Source organism: Furipterus horrens, unplaced genomic scaffold (assembly GCF_987537825.1).
Source record: "Furipterus horrens unplaced genomic scaffold, mFurHor1.1.pri manual_scaffold_6, whole genome shotgun sequence".
Taxonomy (NCBI): Eukaryota; Metazoa; Chordata; class Mammalia; order Chiroptera; family Furipteridae; genus Furipterus; species Furipterus horrens.
In genome coordinates this window covers 92899456-92919530 of record NW_028327176.1, presented here as the reverse complement: position 1 = coordinate 92919530, position 20075 = coordinate 92899456, and the positions used below count along the sequence as shown (strand labels likewise).

At 51.8% G+C, this 20075-nt stretch overlaps 1 protein-coding gene across 1 annotated transcript in view; it reads left to right on the top strand.

Moving 5' to 3' along the window:
* Nucleotides 1–15659, top strand: part of LOC150006965 (kinesin-like protein KIF6) — a 90091-nt gene extending 74432 nt beyond the window's left edge. The window contains exons 4-9 of the mRNA XM_090280794.1: nt 1266–1350; nt 2957–3092; nt 4038–4135; nt 13092–13181; nt 14509–14677; nt 15456–15659. Coding sequence (XP_090136920.1) covers nt 1266–1350; nt 2957–3092; nt 4038–4135; nt 13092–13181; nt 14509–14677; nt 15456–15659 — 782 coding nt within the window. The remainder of the gene's footprint in view (nt 1–1265; nt 1351–2956; nt 3093–4037; nt 4136–13091; nt 13182–14508; nt 14678–15455) is intronic.
* Nucleotides 15660–20075: the final 4416 nt, after the last annotated feature.

Genomic DNA, 20075 nt, shown 5'->3' with positions numbered 1-20075 from the left:
TACTTAAGATCAGTTAGACAGTTAGCTGTCACTGAGCACTTCAATGAGGGGAGAGTCAGTCTGAGAATAAAGCTCCAGACACATGTGGTATTTTGTTGTTGTTAAGATATTTAAAGAACCATCAAATTAGAAGAAGGACATGCTATACTGTTTCAAAGATCCAGAACGAGGGTTAAAAGAAGTTAGTATGGCAGGTCTCAGCGCAAAGAGGAAACAGAGCTGCCCACAGTGAAATGTGCTATCATGAGAAGTAGCAAGCTCCCGCCACTGGAAGTAAGCACTCAGGCAGAAAGCAAATGGCACCCATCAGAAATGGTATAGAAGGAATTTCTGAATCCAAGACCCTGGAAACCCATGTGGCCCTGGGTGAGTTACCCTCTTTGACCCTCAAAGCCCATATCTGTACAATGGGAACAATAACACCTCAGATGGGCACTAGAAGGATTAAGTCTGGCCATGTCCCGAAAGCACCGGGCCCAGAGTAGATGCTGCCCTGCATGGAGGAAAAGCAGGGCCTTCTGTGAGGCTGCAAGTGCAGTGCTGCCCCACAGACTCCTGGGAGGAGAAGCAGACTGCACCCCCCCCAGCTAGGAAAGAACAGGCTCCAGACAGGCATGCTAGCCAGAGCGGGCAGCCGGACAGCCGGGCAGCCAGCTGCAGTGGTCATCGTGTGTGGGGACACAGCCCTCCCCAATGCCTTGCCGTGGTCCCGGCACCCTGTCTCACGGGCAGGGCATCTGAGTGTGGGTCTCAGCTCTTGTTGCAGTGCCTGCAGAAATCAGGCTTGGGAACCACTGCTTTAGAGAGAAGTCAGAACCAGGAGGCTGTAGAACTTGGCCCCTCAGCTGGTGCAAAGAAAGACATGAGCCAGTTTAATGATGTCTTCTTGGTTTGCAAAGGGCTCTGTACCAGAGGATGGGGGAATGCTATTTCACATCTTCCCTGGGGACTCCAGAGGAAACGAGTGAACTCAATTGCATAAGGATTAGTAACAATGTAAGGAAGAATTCCCCTCCTGTGACAGGTGCTGGGCATGAGGACAGCCAACCAGCAGAGTCGCAGAAGCCTCGTGGGAGCTTTCATGGGAGCAGGGGTCACCATCCAGAGGAGGGACTGAAGCAGACCCCATCCAAAGGCCCCAGAAGGAGCGCACAGGGTCCCCTTTCATCCAGAGATGCACTTTAACTCTGCCCTGAATATCACACTTTCCCTTTGCTTCTCTCCCCCATTGAAGTAAGTCATGAGCATCTATCTCCCTCCTCCAGGTATCTCTGAAAACACGGCCATGCCCTTGGTGCCAGACCCACTGGAAGAAAAACTACGGTCACAACTGGAGGAAGAAAAGAGAAGGTGCCCTTCCTCTTCTCCTTGCACACCCTGCCCCAAGTCCCAGGGGATCCCAGGGAGACCTAGAGCTGCCCAGGGTTCAAAGAGAGCTATGCCCCACCCAGGCCTGGAGCTTCCCTGGGAAGGGGGTCTAGCAGCTGGGCCCTAAAACAGCTGGAGAAGTTGCCGCCTTTGAGCAGGAACCCTGGGTAGGTGAGGTTGGAATGGGAGCAGAAGTATCAGGAATGGGAGCCCTTGGCTGTTGGCGCCCTCCCAGCTCACGGTCCCAGGCTGACACTGCAGAAGGAACCAACCGGCCTGGTCTACTGCTGCCATCTAGGGGAGTCAAGAAGCCTGCAGCTTTACCCACCTCCCTCCTCTGTCTCCTAATCTGTAAGGTGTCCTGAGGACATCATACCCTCATGTAGCCATTTAGGGCCCCCAGGTGATTTCAATTACAAAGTGAGGACCCTCAAGCGTACACAGACATAGGCCACTACTGATACACAGCATGGTCACAGAATCTTGCTTAACACTCCAGTCAAGCCTCTTAGTTAATTTGTTCATGTATGCATTCAACAAACGTTTGCTCTTTCCTCCATGCCATGGAGGGATTTTGGGGAGACCAAACAAGTCACCTCCTTGCCCTCAAGGTCCTAATGGTGTCATTGTGACACAGGCCACCCCTGAGCTGGCAAGGCACGCACCCTGAGCCAACCCCACCCCCTTGCCCCCATCCCCCACCCCCACCCCCCCCACACACACATACACACACCACCATCCTGAGACTTGAGAACAAGGTCCCGTGCAGCTGGTGGGCAGGTCGCTCCTGATAACTGTGTGCTGTGCTCCCTCCTGCCAACATCCTCCTTCCAGAAAGCTCACACTGCCCTCCCAGACAGCTGCTCTCTGCCCCCTGGGTTCTCCCCAGACGTGTGCTTTCTCCCTCACTCCATTTGTTTTCCTCAGTTCCTTTCCAATCCATTCTTCTGTGTCTTTATGGCACCCCATCCTGACCCGTTGGTCCTCACTTCCAACCTCACGGTCATCTCAGTGCTTCCTGTCGGACAACTTCCGACTCATCGCAGCATGCCCAACACCCACACGTGCACTGACAAGTGTATTGTCATTTTGGTCCTCGGCATGGAGATGAGCCAGCAGAATGGGAGGCAGTGAAGACTGTGGTCCTAGAACCAGCTGGCTGGGTCCCCGTCCCGGCTCGTCTCGTTATTAGCTCTGTGCCATGAAACAAGCTATAATACTTAACCTCTCCCTGCTTGAGGTTCCAAATCTGTACAGTGAAGAACATATATAACCGTGTCTCCTTCATAGGGCTGTGGAGAGGATTACATGAGTATATCTACGTCCAGTGCCTGAAGTCACGTCTGCCCCTTAGTAGATGCTCCATGATGGTAGCTGTCACTCAGAGATGGGTTGTTCAACTCACATGAGCCTGCTGGACAAAAACACCCGGCTCTGCTTCTCTGTGGTGGAAGGGAACCCTGGCCTCGGTGGGCGAGTTTAAAGTCCATATTACCAGCACAGTACTGAGGCACAGACCTGCAGCCGATGGTCCATGGTTGACCCTCCCACCAGTGACTTCCAAGACTCTTCTCTGATTCCACTGCAGGTATAAAACAATGTTCACACGTCTGAAGGCCCTGAAGGTGGAGATTGAGCACTTGCAGCTGCTCATGGACAAAGTCAAGGTGAAGCTGCAGAAGGAATTTGAAGCCTGGTGGGCCAAGGAGGCCAGCAGACTGCAGGTATGGTTAGCTGGCCATGCCCCTTGCTGCCCCAGCACCCATCCTCCTCCTAGGGCCTGGGAGCCATCAGGGCAGCAGAGGAGGGGCAGACATAGCCCCCATGGGGCTTCCAGGGGAAGAAGAATCTGGGCTTCAGCTCCCAGGCCCACGTGCTCACAACCCCAGCTCATGAAGCAAGCTCCCATTTTAGTAACAAGGAACACAAAGGTTCAGCTCCATAGGTCCCCTGTCCCACAGGACGTGACTGACATAAAGGGACCAAGTGACTGCAACAGCGATATGGGCATCTGTCCCTGAGGAGCCAGTTCTGTGCTGCCACTGAGCAGTTTTACAGCCTGCAGAAGTACCCTGGGTGTGGCAGGGCAGAAAGCCTGTAGCTCATCAGAACACGGGAGGGGAGGAGAAACTGTCCTGTGACGGGATCCTGGGGAGAGAGGGAAGCAGGTGGGAAACAGCCTAGTGGCAGCGGCCCGTGCACCCCTGCACTCCCGTGTTCTGGGTGGTTCTGCGGTTGAAGCCTCGTCCACAGGCCCCGTGTGGGGGAAGACATGCGGGCTCTGAGGCACAGTGGCGGAGCTGCGCCCCACACAAAGTGGCCTCTCTCTGGGACAAGGTAAGCAAAACCAGAAAGGACTTCTGGAGAACTGACAGATTACATTTTAAACATTTTATTTTCCTAACTACAGAAAGTAATACGTGCTCTGTTTGGAAAACTTAGCCCAGAGAGGCACAAAGAATAAATCACACACTACCTGGAACCCCGCCATTTAGATAATATCTTGGTGCCCATCATTCTAGTCACTACTAGATCTAGATTTCTTTTTTCCCACATATGCCACATATACCACTTATAGGTAGCTTTTTTCCCCCTAAGAACTAAATCAAGGACATTTCCCATGTCATCAGATTCAGGCTAACACTGTGAAACTCCTTCTTGGGCCACAGGTGAACTCTCCGGCGGGGCATCTGCTCCGTCACACACAGCCTTTCCCCCAGATGCCGGAGTCTCAGCAGGAACGACCCCAGCTTCTCTCTGACAACAGGTAAGAAGACAACTCTGCTGACAGACGCAGGGACCCAGACATGGCTCCTGCCTGCCCTCAGCTACTCTTGCTGCTCTAAATGTTTATAGGATTCACGGTCTGGGAGGACCACTCACTTCCACTGTTAAATTATGTGTAAACGCTCAGGCTGGTGGCTTCCAGACCCATTTGAGCGCAACCCCTCAGTGCCCCCCTGGCTCTGACAGCCAGGGCCCCACTGCCATGGCAACGGGAGAAGCAGCTGACCACCCAGGCCCCGGCCCTCCCTGTGAGCGGGGAGAAGGGTCAGCAGCGGGTGGGAGTGGAGAGTAGCGTGGGAGGTGGGGAGGCGTGGGTGTTGATGGCAGGGCCGAGGGGAGCCAGCTGCCAGGGCCCAGGGGGGCTGAGGTAAAGACAGTCCTGGCACAGATCGGGGACAGATGTGGGCAGCCCCTGTGAGGACAGCCTCCACGTGAGGGTGGCCCCGAGCCAGTTTCTTTCCCCGAATGATGGCACGACCCTGCGGGGATGCCGCCTCCCCACAGACCGCCTTTTGAAGGTGGGTTCTTTCTCATGCCACCCACATTCTTCTCTCTTTCCAACCACACCACCCCGGCAGCTGAGTCAGTGACGTGCACCTCAGCCACCCTTCAGCCCCCAGACAGCAGTCATGACAGCATTCGGGGCAGGGGTGTGGCTTTGGCCTCAGCCTTGACACCAAGGAGCGATCCTTTGACTGGGTTTGAATAGGAGCTGAGCCCCCTCGCTGGACAGGGGGTGGGGGGAGGGGACTTGTGTCAGACGGCCTACTTGATAGGATGTGATGGGAATGGGCTGTCTACCTCTGTGGGCTTCTCCTCAAGAACCCATAACCCCAATCAAATCATGAGGAAAACATCAGGCGAGTCCCAGTGGAGGGACAGTCAACAAAATACCTGACCAGCACTCCTCAAAGCTGTCAGAGGCATCAGATACAAGTCTGAGAAACTGTCACAGACACGAAGAGCCTAAGGAGATACCCAGAGGAGTTGAAATTTATGTCCACACCAAAGCTTGCGAGTGGATGTTTACAGCAGCTTTAGTCATAATTGCCAAAACTGGAAGCAGCCGAGATGTCCTTCAAAGGGTGGAAGGGTAAACAAACGGTAGTGTGTCCGCATGATGGAATATTATTCCGTGATAAAAAGAAATGAGCTATCAGGCCATGAAAAGACACGGAGGAAATGTAAATGCATGTCACTAAGTGAAAGAAGCCAGTCTGAAAAGGCTGCCCACTATCTGATTCCAACTATGATACTCTGGAAAAGGCAAAACTGTGGAGACAGGAAAAAGATGGGTGATTACCGAGGGGTGGGTGGAGGGTGGAAAGGATAAAGAGGGGAGCATGGGATTGTTTTAAATATTCTATTTATTTATTTTTTAGAGAGAGGGGAAGGGAGGGAGAAAAAGAGGGAGAGGAACATTGATGTGCGAGAGAAACATCCATCATTTGCCTCTCCTAGGCCCCCAACCAGGGCTGGGGCCCTCAACCCAGGCATGTGTTCTGACCGGGAATCGAACCAGCGACCTTTCCCTTTTAAGGACAATGTTCGACCAACTGAGCCACACCAGTCAGAGCCACAGGGGATTTTTAAGTCAATGAAACTATGCTGTGGGATACTATAATGGTGGATATATGATATCATGCATTTCTCAAAACCCATTGAATATACAACGGAAAGAGTGAGCCCCTGTGTGAGCTATCACTTAATAATAATGTATTGATACTAGTTCATCAGCTGTAATAAATGTATCACACCAATGCAAGATACTAATAACAGGGGAAAACTATCAGGAGGGGGGGGGGCGTTACATGGGAACTCTCTACTATCTTCTCAGTTTTCTACAAAACTTCTCTAAAAATAGGCCAGTAATGAAAAATAAGAGGCTGTGTAAGTGGTCAACAGCACTGCTCCGGGCAACACAGACAGCTGGCGCCAGGGTCCTGCCCGGGTCCTCTCTGTGCTCTGCCCTCGGTCCCTGGCAGCCTCTGGGGTGCTGGAGTTTTCAGCCCTGCAAACTCACCTCCTTCCCCACACAGCCCCTTCCTGGAGACCCCAGGACTCTGCAGAGCATGTTTGAAAAACACTCATCCGGGCCAGCCAAGAGGCCAGTCGTGGCTCTGGCTCCGCTCAGAGCCCCTCGTGTGTCTGCCATGGGAGAGAAAGCTCCCCTCCCAACCGTGAGGCTCAGAACCGCTGCACAGTCCGCAGCCTCTGGTCTCCGGCATGGCTCCTGCTGGTGGAAATCTCCTACCCAACAAATAGGAAGCCCCGTCTCCAATTTTTCTCTTGTTCCAAAGACAATGGATGAAGAGCGTGTGTCTGTGTGTCTGTGTGTGTGTGTGTGTCTGTGTGTTAGCACGTGCACATGCGCTCACAGGTGTGACTGGTGTGTCAGGAAAGGCCCAGTAAACACACCCCAGGGCCATAAGGTAGACACCGACTATGCCTGCCAAGTAAAGTCCAGCAGCTTGGATTTCAAAGGTGTGCGTCAGGCCGCCATGGGAGCTTTTCCCAGCCTGCTGCTAGAGCGCTCCCAAGCCCTCTGATGGCTGCTGGAAAGACAGTCCTTGGAGAGCTGGCTCTCAGGCAGGCCCCGGAGCCCTGTGATCTGAGGCAGCAGCCGGTGCCCTGCTCCAAAATCTCTCACCCTCAACAGAGAAACCAACTGTACTGAACAGTGTTTGTTAAGATGCTTGAACTGGGAGTGGTCAGCACCCCCAAACTCCCTCCCCGACAGTAGTTCAATACCAAAAATTACAGGTGAAGAGGTTATAAACAGGCAGGTGAGAGGAAGAGGGTTCCAGCCAGAGATTGGAAAGGGAGAGGCCTAGGGCTCCCCTTTGACAAAGAAGTAACCTGCCACCTGCTTTGTCAGGCTGACTAGGAAGAGCTCACAGAGCTCTACCAGGGTGGGGCAGGGCAGAGACCCTGTCCCAGGTCACTGTGGCATCTCAAACATTCTCTGTGAACACCCAAGTAGAAGGTTGGTTGTTGATGTCCTTAACTTCTCCAAGGAGATAGTGCCAACTTTCTTCTCTTACGTAATACTATCCCCGGCCACGCACCAAGGGCCTCTGGGCCAGGCACTGAACAAATGTGCGAAGTATGTGCTCTCATTGCCCTCACGTTACAGGTGAGAACGCTTGGGCTCCAAGAGACTGATAGACTTGCTCGGGGTCACCTAGCTAATAAGTGCTGAGACAGGACTGGAACCCAGGCTGGCCAGCATCTGGCCACCCCCCACCATCAGTTTCCATTAACATTAATGACTGCCCTTCAGGGGCACATGTACATGCTGTTGTTTAGTGGGGGGAGGCATTTTCCTGCTCGTATTCTGTACTGCTTCATACAAATGTGCTTTCTTTATATTCTGCCAAATGCCAGCCTCTCCTGCTTGGGACCCCCACGTGTTCAGTGTGCCCACAGTCCGATTTTTCCCAAGGGGCCAGGATTTGCAAAGAGCCAATCTGTGGTCCCCTCGAAGGCCAGCCTCTGGCCTGGAAACCTCCCTGTTATCAGCCCCACCATTTTGGTTCAGAAACCGGAAAATGAATGCTCTCATTTCATTGATAGAACTGAGACCCAGGAAGAAGGTGTGATGTTTCAAACTCTAGTCAGTAATGTGAAGAGCTACTGCTTACTCCAGATCTCCAGACTCTGTGCTGAGTGGCACTCCTTCCTTCCTTCCCTCTCCCTGCTCCCGGCTCACTCCCTGCCTCCCGTCCTCTCTCAGCTTTGTTCCTTCACTCCCTTCCATCTCCCATCCTTTCTTCCACTTTCTCACTCTACCCATCGGCACTCCCACCCTGCATTTTCTTTCCCCCTTTTTTTTTGTCATCTTCTCTATGCTTGTTTGCCTTCTCCCATCTCCTTATCAGCAAGGGCTGCCACTCTTCTTCACTTGTCCATCTGTCCTTTACAGACCTTCACCTGCCAGCTCTCTGAGAGAGTGCCCGCCACAACCAGGTCTGAGGACCAGCCCTGAACAAGGTGTCCAAGCCCATCCTTCCAAAACCAACTGCTAGAATCAGGCTCCACTCCAGCACCCACCTCGTCTGAGAAGTAGGGTCTGTGCTGGCCTTGGCATTCCTGGGCATTCCAGCTTACGGTGATGCCTGATGTGCTTGCTAAGAGATCTTTAACCCTGAAATTCAGAACCTTGGACTTCCCAGGTGCCCATCAGATCAGCTCCGAGGTCCCCCCGTTTAGACTTTCTCAATGGGCACATTAAGCAAATCCTCATCGTTGCTCTTTCAAGCAGCAGGCCCTTGAGCAAGCCAGCTACCCTCTTTGGGACTCCCTCTGTCTTCTGTAAGATGTATCAAGGTCCCTCCGCACTGCTGTTCTACAAGCAGATAAATGTTCCAGTGCCACCAAGGAGCCGCTGGAGTGAGAGAGCGAGTCACTGTCTGTCTGCACCTGAGCTCCGTCGTGGCTGCTGCTGGCGGCCTCAGCGCCGACAGAGCTGCTCCTCTGCGCCTCAGGTTCTGACAGAAACCTGCTGCCATCACTTCCCCAAATCCTCAGGGCCTGCAGGCCAATCACACGAAATTCACAACATTCTGACTGGCAACCCGAGAGGGCAAATTATTATTAATATTGCTTATTAATTTTTATTAAGAAATATCATTAACTCTGATGATTGGTATGTTCTCTCCAGAACAAATATCAACATGAGAAATGAATTCAGTGTCGAAGGTTGACTGGTCAGAAGAAAGGACAGAAGTAATTTGTAACATGAGAGTTCAGAGACCAAGCTATGGCATCCAGTGACACTGGAGCTGCTTAGGAGCAGAGGAGTTATTTCCCTCAGGAGCTCCAAGCCTTTGCATTATGCCATGCTCCTGCGTGAGCCGGTCGAGGGGCGTCTGGACCATCAGGGGGCCTGCCATGGTGTGGTCACAATGCCCTTCTGCCCTACCAGGTCCACCTCTGCTCCTTCCTGCCCCTTCCTGCCCACTCCCAACACTCCACCGATTGCATCTGAACACTCCCTGGAATCTTAGAAAAAGCTCCACCGGGAAACCATTGAGTCAATGACGCATTTGTGTGCCAATGACTTGATCTTACAAGATTTGCTACACCTTCCAGACTGACCTGGACCTTGAGAATGGAAAGCCCTTTCTCGTTCCCTCTCTCGGCCTGCACCAAGAACTCTTCCATCAGAGCCCTGAGAATTGACCACTGTTCCTAAAGAAAAGCATGCAGAGCCTGCCACCTAGTGGCTGCCTCTGGTCCTGCAGCAGCCCTCCTCAACACAGATCTTCAGCTGGGAAATAAGCATCAAGTGGGAAAAGTCCCAGGCTCTGATTTCCTTTCCTGTTTGTTTGATCCACAGTCCTGAACCTGTGGGGCACAGGCCCAGGATAAGAAACCCTGCTGCTAGAAGAGACAGGGGAGGGCAGAGGTTGGAGCCAGGGAAGAGGCTGTAATCATGGGTGGGTCAGCATGAAGTCAGGCCTGGGGAGTTCCTTGGACCCTTGTTGCAGACTTGGCAAAGCTGGTGCACCTGCCTCTAACCATGGCCTTTTGAAGTCTGAGTGTTCCCACCTGTTAGAGGAGGATTCTGACCAGGTGACTTTTTAGACCTCTTCCAGCTCTGATATGCTGTCTAGGCAGGACCATCCCAAAGCAAGGGAGAAGATCCCATCCTGTCACTGGCATCTGGGACAGCTTTGGCCATTGGCCCTTTATCCCTCAAGGGGCTCTTCTGGGTTCTGCTATTAGCAACCAAGAATCCAAAGCAAGGCCCATCCATGCACCAGGCAGCCTAGTAAAATAGACAAAAATGCATCTACCTGAGCTGGTGGAACTGATTTCTCACTCAGGAGGCACAGCTGGCCTCCTAAGGGCAGCTGGTGTGGCCAGGGATCAGCCGCACATCCAGCAGGCTCCCACAGAGCCCCAGTGTCAGGTCCAGTTAATAACACATCAAGGCTGAGGGCACGGGCCCGGAAGCCTTCCTGAGTCATGGTTAGCCAGGTTCTGCCACTGCCAGCTGAGTGACTTTCAGAATGTCTTTAGCCTCCCTAAACCACAGTGTCCCCGTGTATACAGTAGGGACCATGAGGCTGTGAGAGGATTAAGCGGCATGGTGTCTGCAGAGTGCTTTCCCAGAACCTGGTGTGCAGAAGGCGCCTATAAGTGACAACTCTGATCTTCACTGTTTGTGTTCAATGTGAATATCCAATACGTGCAATGCTCCAACATGAAAATTAATGTATGAGCCATCTGTTATGGACTGAATGTCTGTGCCCTCCCTCCCCCCGCCTAAAATTCATATGTTGAAACTCTAACTTCAGTGTGATGGCATTTGGAGATGGGGTCTTTGATTAGGTCATGAGGGGAAGCTCACTCTCTCCATGTAAGGACACAATGAGAAGCCAGCGGTCTGAACCCCGGAAGAGGGCTCTGAGCAGAACCCAACCCTGCTGCACCCTGATCTCAGACTCCCAGCCTCCAGAACTGGGACAAATGAATTCCCATTGTTTATAAGCTGCCCATTCTGTGGTACTTTATTAGAGCAGCCTAACCTGACTCAAATAGAAATTGATACCAGAAGTGGGGTGCTGCTGGAACAAACACCAAAACATGTAGAGGCAGCTTTGGAACCAGATGATGGGTTGAGGCTAGAAAGTTTTGAACTACATATTCCAAGTAGCCAAAATTGTCATAAGCAGATTTTTTCCCCTCATCTGAGGATATGTTCACTGACTCTTTTTAAAGAAAGAAGAAGGGAGAGAGAGAGAGAGAGAACCATCAATGTGAGAGAAACATCTATCAGCTGCCTCCCTTACACTCCCTGACCGGAGATTGAACCTGCAACCTTGGTATGTGCCCTGGCCAGGAATCAAATGCACAGCCTTTTGGTGCACAGGACGATGCTGCCACCAACTGAGCCACCTGGCCAGGACATAAAGGGACTTCTAATGGCAATTCTGGGGAAGGCTCAGAATGGAAAGGGAAGAGTTGTCAAGAAAGCTTCCATCATCTTAGACAAGATGAGTAATCGTGTTCAGGATGTTGATAGAAATGTGGGTGGGTGGTAAAGGCCATTCTGATGAGGTCTCAGGCAGAAATGAGGAACACGGTATTGGACAATGAAGAAATGGCAATACTTGTAATAAGGTGGCAAATAATTTGGCTGAATTGCGTTCAAGTTCTAGTGTTCTGTGGAAGGTAGAACTTACATGTGATGAAATTGGATATTAGCTGATGAGATTTCTAAGCAAAGTGTTGAAGGATTGATTGGCTTTACTCCTCCTGACTGCTTCTACTAAAAATAAGAAGACACTAATCACTTGAAGTTGATATTATTAAGCAGAAAAGAACTAGAATGTAAAGACTTGGAAAATTCTCAGCCTGACAGTTTGAACTGAAGAGAAGGAGCTGGGATGGAATGAAGGCAGGCTGCTGGACTGCTTGGCTTTCACGGGATGGGACCATAGAGCTGTCCTGCTGTGAACATGAACTACTCTTCAAGGCAATAGCAGAACAATCCCAAAGGCAATTCAGAGATCTTCATGGTTGCTCCTCCATTTCAAAAGGAGGGACCATTACTTGCTTTCAACAGGCCAAACAGCCTCTGCCCAAAGCTGGGGTAAGGGGTGAACCCAGCAGAACCCTGAGGGCATGACCCCTGCCCAGCAGAGCCTGGCTGACCTTCACCCCACTGGGTCCAGAAGAAGGCGTGACCTTAATCCTAGTGAGGGTGAAGGGCAGACCATCAGCCAAAGAGGATTATTCTTGAGCCTTCAGATCTGGGGTTTGCCTTGCTGGGATTTAGACTCCCCTGGCACCAATCACTCCTTCCTTATTTTCTGTTTCTCCCTTTTGGAAAGGGAAGGTCTATCCTGTGCCTCTCCCATCACTGTGCTTTAGAAGCAGGTAGCTTCTCTGGATTCACAGGTTCACAGCTGGAGGGCAATTTTGTCTCAGGATGAATTAAGAACACCATGAATCTCACCTATATCTGATTAAATGAATTCAGATGAGACTTTGGGCTTCAGATTTAGAGGTGATGTTGGGAAAAGTTAAGATTTGGGGGGCTGATAGGATGGAATGAATGTATTTTGCATGTGAAAAGGACATGAATTCTGGGGGACCAGGAGTGGAATATTATGGACTGAATGTGTCCTCCAAAACTTGGTATGTTGAAACCTAATCCCCAATGTGATGGCATTTGGAGGTGGGGTCTTTGGGAGGTGATGAGATCATGAGGATGGAGGCCTCATGAATAAGGTTAGTGCCCTTCTAAGAAGAGGCCAGAGAGCTGCCTCATTGTGTGAGGACACACAAGTTGGCCATCTGCTCTCCTGAAGAGGGCTCTCACAGAAACCCAACCATGCTGGCACCCTGAGGTCAGGCTTTCAGTCTCCAGAACTGTGAGGAACAAATTCCTGTTGCCTAAGCCTCCCCAGCTCTGGTGTTCTATTATAGCAGACTGAACTGACTAAGACATCATTCACAGCAAAGGATTCTTGGCCCCTGGGTCAGCTCAGGCTACCATAACAAAATACCATAGACTTGGTAGCTTAAACTACGGGAGCTTATTTATGTCTCACAGTCCTGGAAGCTGAAGAAACCCATATCAAGGTCAAGAGAATCCGAGTGGGGTTAGAGCCCTATTCCTGGCTTGCAGATGGCCGCCTCTTGCTGTGTCTTCACATGGTAGAGGGAGCGCTGATCTCTTCATCTTCTTATAAGGACACTGATCCCATCATGGTGGCTCCACCCTCAAAATTTCATCTAAGCCTAATCACTTCCCAAAGACTCCACCTCCAAGCATCATTAAACTGAGGATTAGGACTTCAGTATATGAATTCTGAAGGGACACAAATATTCAGTCCATACAGCTCCTAAATAGAGACCCTGAATTTCTCTTTGGTAAACCTCCTCCCTTACGTTCTCCTTTGTGGGTCTGGTTTTCGCAGTGATGTGAACACCAGGAAAATCCTGCCCTCGCCTTGCCCCGTCCTGCTCAGCCAGGAGCAGACCAGCACCCGCGCCTCCCTGGACAACAGGTCTGTGGTCTTCTCCTCCCTCTGCGCCTGGGACAGCCCCTGCTGTGGGCGGATTGGGTTGAAATCATCAGTCTGCTTCCCCCACAACCCAAAGAGCCCTTGTCCAGGAGCCACACAGACAGAGCCCAGGGCTGGTCTCCTCTCAGGTACCCGGACTCCCCTGGAACCTCTCCCAGGGTTGCGGGGGCCTGTGCGGGCAGAGCTGCTTCATGTCTCCTGTGAATAGATGTACGTGGAGCCATTAAAGGAAAGAAGAGCCATCCCAGGGACAGTCCCAATCTGGGCCACTCACCCCACCACGGAGTACCTGGGCAGTGGGGGACACAGAGTTAACAAGCCTGACCTCCATCCTGTGAGCCAGTCATTCCAGGCTGAACAAAGTGGGTCCAGCCTCTCCCAGCACCTGCTCTTTGTGCCTGCCTGCCCTGCCTCGCCTGGCAGACCCTACTCTTCTCCTAAGGGGTCCAAGGGTGAATTCCACCAGACCCTCCCCACCTCAGAGAGAATGAGGGCAGCCCCAGTGCAGCTCCCTGCCCCCCTGCTGTGACTCTGCTTTAGCACCTCTGGCTGAGTGGCAGCTGGAATGAGGATACAAAAATTTACCTGTGATAATGGACAACATTCAATTGTGTACAATCCTCACTGCCTTCCAAGGGAGTGGACACTGTCACCGGCTGTGTGGAGGGACAGGTGTGAGGATGGAAGCTTGGCAAAGCCAGGAGAGTACATTGCTCTGAATTTTCTTGAGGGGAACTTTGTATGTAGGAATTGAATGGAGAAAGAGGAGGAAGGCCACATACACCCCTCCCTTTCTAAGAGGATTTCTGCACTTCTTACAAATTTCATTGGCCAGAACCTGGCCACATATAGCTGCAAAGGAACCTGGGAAATGTAGTTTTTAGCTATAGCAGCTTATTTAGCTAAATATTATGGTTCTGTTTTTAAGGAGAGAGGGGGAAACAGTTATCTCTGCCACTGGAACAAACAGTTAAGCCATGGTGGGAGTGGGGACACACTGGGGAGACCGCCTAAGGTATATGACATCTAAATTGGGTGCTGAAGAAGATAGGTCCCAGGTCAAATGGGCTTGGTTTTGGTAAGTTAGGGCAAGGGAAGGGAGGTAATAGTGAGGGGGTGGAGAGTGGTGAGAACATGACACAGATGCACGTAAAGGTTTGCTGTGGCTACTGCACAGGTAAGGGGGAGGGAATGAGAAGGAGCCAAGTTCATTCTCAGAGCATCCTGGGTGACATCGAGTCACTTTGGGGAGATAAGCACTGAGTCCAAACATGGGATGTAGTAAAGTGTGACGTGTCGTTGTCCCCAGCATCCCTGAGAGACCAGCATTGTCCATCCCTCTCACCGGAGACAGCCAGACGGATTCCGACATCCTGGCATTCATCAAGGCCAGACAGAACATTCTGCAGAAGAAATGTAAGTGCACCTTCCTCCCAGGCCACAGGTCTCCGCACTCTGCTCACCAGCACCTGGGAGAGGTGAGGGGGGAGGCTGGAGAAAGCAGGGAGGCGAGCAGGAAGCTTCCTGCATGTTCCTGAAGCCACAGGGCTGGCCTTGCAGTCATTTCCATGTGCCTGGACTCTGCGTCCTCCTGGAGAAAGCCCCGAGAGACAGCCACAGAAACTCCAAGGCAGCCCAAGGCGTGGGCGGCCCCACTGCTCCCGCCCTGCCTGCCAAAGCCTCTCTCCCTCTTCCAAGCCGTCAGCTCTCCTTATTTTCTATCCCCAAAGCCAGCTCTCTTTGGCTCAGTCCTTGCCAAACAGGAGGGAGCTGGGTGTTTTGGTAACTCGGGGAATCCCTGGCTAGAAATATGAGTCTCCTGCTGGAGCCTGGGTCTTGCCAATGAGTTGTAGATGCAAACACCACTGGAAGGCCCAGGTCTGAGGACTCCATAACCGTTACAGAAAACATCTGTGGTATTTCAGACAACAGGGAGGGAAAGAGAAGGCCCTTCCTGGCCTTCGTCGCTGAACCCTCTTCCTCTTAGCAGCTTCCCACCTGCTGTGGCCAGGCCTCCTCTCCTCTTGCCTTCCCTCTCCCCAGAAACCCACAGGATGAGCTTCAGGTCCCTCACCCCAGCCTGTGCCTCGTCTGAGCCTCCACCCAGTAATCCACGGCTACCGGACAGGCTTAGCATTGCTTTCACATGTCGGCAGGCTCCTTGGCGGGTGAAATGGCAGACCTGGATCCTCTAATGACCGAGTCCTGCCCTGAAGGGCCTGCACTCAGCAACATGACCAACTCTCTGCCATTTAGACAGTAGGAGGTTTGCACATGAATGGAGCACCCCCACTGAAGGCTGACCTTCGCCCTGTCATCCTCATCAGTGGCAAGTGGGCCTCCTCAGCGGGATGCCCGGCTGCTCAGGGTCCTCCCTTCACCACTAGGATCAGCAACGTCAGTACCATCGTCAGGTCTTGTCTGAGACCTGAGACAGGCTCTGCCACCAACCTGCCGTGACACCTTGATCACATAACTTGCTTTCTCTCATCCTCAGTTTCCTTGTCTAAAAAAAGAAAAGAAAAAAACTGAATTTGGATTCGATGATCTCCAAGGCCCCATCTATCCCCAAAGTACTCTAATGGCATGTATCAGACACTGACTGGTTCTGCAGAGCCAGTCAGTGAAGGAACACTACTTATTGGGCATCCTGTGTCTGCCAGGTGCTGTACCAGGGCAGTGAACTGGCTCTTAGCAGTGAACAAGGCAGAGCACCCTTGACCTGCCAGGAGGAGGCAGGAGACACAATGAGCACATCCTCTAACACATTAGATCACCTGAGGGGCTCATGAGTGCTATGGAATAGCAAAAACATGTCATGTGAAGAGCAATTAGGAAGACCACTTTCAGCTGGATGGGTGGGGGAGGCCCCCCTGCAGAAGAGAACTTTAACCTGATAGCTGAATAGTGAGGGTGGAGCAGCCGTGTGGTTCTCTGTGGGTGAGCGGTCCAAGCAGAGAAAGCAGAAGGTGACCAGGCCTGAAGGGAAGGAGCTTTGCTTGGTCACAGAATGGGAAGGAGGCCAGAGGCGGCTGGAAGGCCAAGCGAGGCTGCAGAATCACACCAGTCCTGTGTAAGGGGGGTGGCTTCTACTCCAGGTGCAGTGGGAACTCACTGAAGAATTCAAACCATGGCGGTTGTGCTGTGATTGCTGCTTTGGAAAGCTCACTCTGGCTGTTGGATGTTCTGTGGGCTGGAGAGAACCAGGAGGAGCACAGTGATCAGGCTCCAGGGAAGGTCCAGGCTCAGGGTGAGGGCAGCCTGGACGGTCCAGCACATTGGACATCAGATGCAAGGGAGACAGGAGAGCCAGGAGGGCTCCTGGGCTTCTGATCTGAGTCGCTAATGGGCCAGTGGTGCCATTTTCTGAAACGAGAAAGACAGGGAGGAGTGGACAGAGAGGGAGGGAGGGATCTGGAGCTTCAGATGCCATGTGAGAGCCCAGAGGAGAGGAATAGGCAGCTGAACTTGAGTCTGGAACTCAGAGGGGAGGTCTGGGTGGTGTGGGAAGTCATGGCACTGCGTAAAATCCCTAGTTGCTATGACATTTAGTGGTAGTGTGGGAGACACGGCCCAAGACCCTGAGAAGCACAGCCAGAGCAAGAGAAGGGCCAGTGGGTGAGGGAGCGTGGCCCCAGGCAGGCCGCAGGACGGCGTGCTGCAGGGGAGGCAGGCCGGGAGAGTCCCGCGCTGCTAAGAGGTTGAGTCAGCAAGGGCAGAGCATGGACCACCGGCCACGTGCATGACATGTGGTCCCGGACAAGCGTCCTTTCGGGCCGGGAACTGGGAGAATGAGAGCCCCTGTGGTTGCAGCGGTGGAGGAAAGAACGGGAGGAGAGAAAGCAAGAGACAGTGAGGGGAGACAGCTCTTCAGGGGAGAAAGGAGATGAACCCACAGCTAAAGGAAGCCGGCACAGAGGGGGAGGGCTTTTGTTTTTGTTTTAAATGGTTTCGAAGACGTTTATATACTGAAAGGAATGGTCAGTAGAGCAAAGGAAATTGATGGTGTGGAAAAGAGAACCTGAACTGAGGAGAAAATCCTTTGAGGGGGTAACAGGGTACAATGAGAAAGAGGTTGGTTTTCGGGGCAAGGAGGCCCCCTCCCCGGAACGGTTCATAAAAATCAACTGTCATTTCTCCCATCCAGAAGTCCATGAGTGAGCAATATTTTTAAGTTAAGTTCATTCAACTTTTGTACACATGATAGAGACTTTTTCACCCAGCCCTCTCAGAAGAGAAGAAGCATGAATCCAAGGTCTGTGTCAGGATGGCCTCTTCCTGTCACACTATACCCGGATGGAGCAGAAGCTGGGCTGCAGAGTGGAACTCTTTTTTTCTTTTTTTTAAGTTTTTATTTATTTTTTTTTTTAGAGAGCAGGAAAGAGAGGGAGAAAGAAAAGGAGAGAAACATCGACTGTTTGCCTCTTGCATGCCGCCAACTGGGGACCTGGCCGGCAACCCAGGCATGTGCCCAGACTGGGAATCAAACCGGTGGCCTTTCAGTTCACTGGCCAGAACTCATTCCACTGAGCCACACCAGCCAGGGTGGGACTCTTTTATTAGAATGTGTACGGCACGTTACCAGTTATACATCTTTGTTTTTTCTTTTTTTTTCTTTTTTTACATTATTCTATCTGATCCTTTCAACACTCCTGTAAGATATACGGAGCCAAGAGTACAATCCCCATTCTAACAGGTGAGGAAGCAGAGGCATGCAGAGGTTGAATAACTTGCCCAGCAAACAAGTGGCAGAGCCAGGAGAGCCCAGGTCCACACGCTCTCCACTGGGCCCCACTGCCTTAAAGATGTTCTGCTGTCCGTGTTGGTCTCTTAGCCTCCACCCTCCCTGCAGCTGGGGAGCTTTATTCTCCAAACAAACAGCAGCCTGGAAGTCATTCATCAAAACAAAAAAGTTCAAGGGTTCGATTTTTATTCCTAAGGGAAGAAAAATAATTCTAGGTTCTTAGTGACCATGGGGCTGCAAAGGAAGCTGAAGACAGGATGACAAAGGGTCCCTCTCCTGCCAGGTCAAGGCTGAAAGGCCAGCAGGTGCAGCCTCTCTGGACGCATGGCAGATGGCCCAGGTCCCACTGCACAGCACTTTCTGTGCACCCACTTATCAAGCCTGCCTGTCAGGCAAACACGCGGGCTGGGGCCCAGGCACCTTCCCCAGCCAAAGCAAATACTTCCCTCTTCCCTGGGCTCCCTCTGCTCTTAATTTAGGGGCCTGCCTGTCTGGGCTTCTTCAAGAGTGCTCATTATGGGGAATCTGTGACCGTTTGTCTGCGAACAGGAGCCCAGAGAGGGTGATTTAACATAAGCCTCCCTCTGGCTCTCAGACCTCACCAAGGCCCATGCGAATCTACTTGATTTAGAGTTCAAGGAAAAGCTGTGGAAAGTTTAAATCCCTGTCAGGGGCACCTGTGAGCAAGAATATATCCCCTGTAAGAGGCGTTAGTCATCCATGGTGTCAAATCTGCTGTTTCTAAATACCAAGGATGGCTTTAAAATCTGAGAAAATGAGGTTAAATCCTTTCTAGAGTGTTTTTTGTTTTGTTTTGTTTTGTTTTGTTTTGTTTTGTTTTCAATCTTCCTTAATTCCTGAGTTTGGAAGTATTTCCATATGGACAGAAACATTGGTGTGACCCCCGTGACCACGACACCCTGTTCTCCAGCTGGTGCCAGGAAGAGGCTCTGACAGACTGCCTCAGCATCCCCGTTGCCCCCACCCCACCATCTCCACTCTGATGAAACTCCAGCTCTCTCTTCTCTTTTGTTCTAGAACCTTCCCCATGGAATGGAAAGAACACTGAACTGGGAGGGAAGAGACTTAAACACAGGGGCTATCCCTGCCCTTTGTGACCTTGGCAGCCTCCCTCTCATCGGTCAAGTTCAGATTCCACCTTTGCCCGGTGGCCGGCCTCCCCTGGATAACAGCCACAAGTGCCAGGCACCAGGGGTGGGGTGTGATTATTTTTAATGGTGTATCTATAGCAGCACCCTCCATTCTGGGAATCTACAGTCATAAAATCTGAACATAGACTGACAGCTCCATCGTTTAACTGGGATTCATAAAGTAAAGAATGAACTAAAAACAGTGCCTTTTATTTTGGGTTGAGGTCTGTTATGAGGAACCATGTCTCGGAGTGTTGTGCCCTCTGAGCCCAGCTCTGTAGCACTTCCTCTCCACCCCACCCTCACCCCAGCCACCCACCCACTGCCAGGTGCCTGCGGCCACACCGGAGGGCTGCCACTGCCTCCCCCTCCAGCTCTCCACCTGCTGCGGGTGTTTTTAAACACTGTGTTCACTACTCCACCCAAGGATCCTCAGAAATCCCCCTTTGCTCTTACTGTGAGAACGAAACTTTAAGGGATTAACTGTGTGACACTCATACCAGTTCTCCTCACCCTTTAATGCACCACTGAATCTAGGGGTTTTATTAAAAGTACATTCTGTTCCAGAGAGTCTGGGTGGGGCCCAAGATTCTGCTTTTCTTAGCAAGCTCCCTGGAGATGCCCCTGATGCTGGTCCATGGACCACATTGAGAAGCCAGCAGCCATGCTAGCCACCTCGCTGTGTCCAGGTATTGGGGAATGAGGAAAGCCAGGCCCAGAGAACTAACATGACTTTCCCAAGTCACGGGTGTCATGGGTGGGGGACCACCCTGGCTGGAACTCAGGGGCTCTGGTTCTTAATCCAGAGACCCCCTTCTCTGTGCCCAGCCATGGGAGCCGACAGGCAGGGAGGTGACGTGATCAGGAGGAGCCAGGCTGGAATATAACAAATATCTGAAGCAAAAATCAAGGAGAGACTCTCCTGGAGAACAAAGTAGGTGTGTCGGTGAGAACCGTGGGGTGGAGAACGAGTGTTGGTTC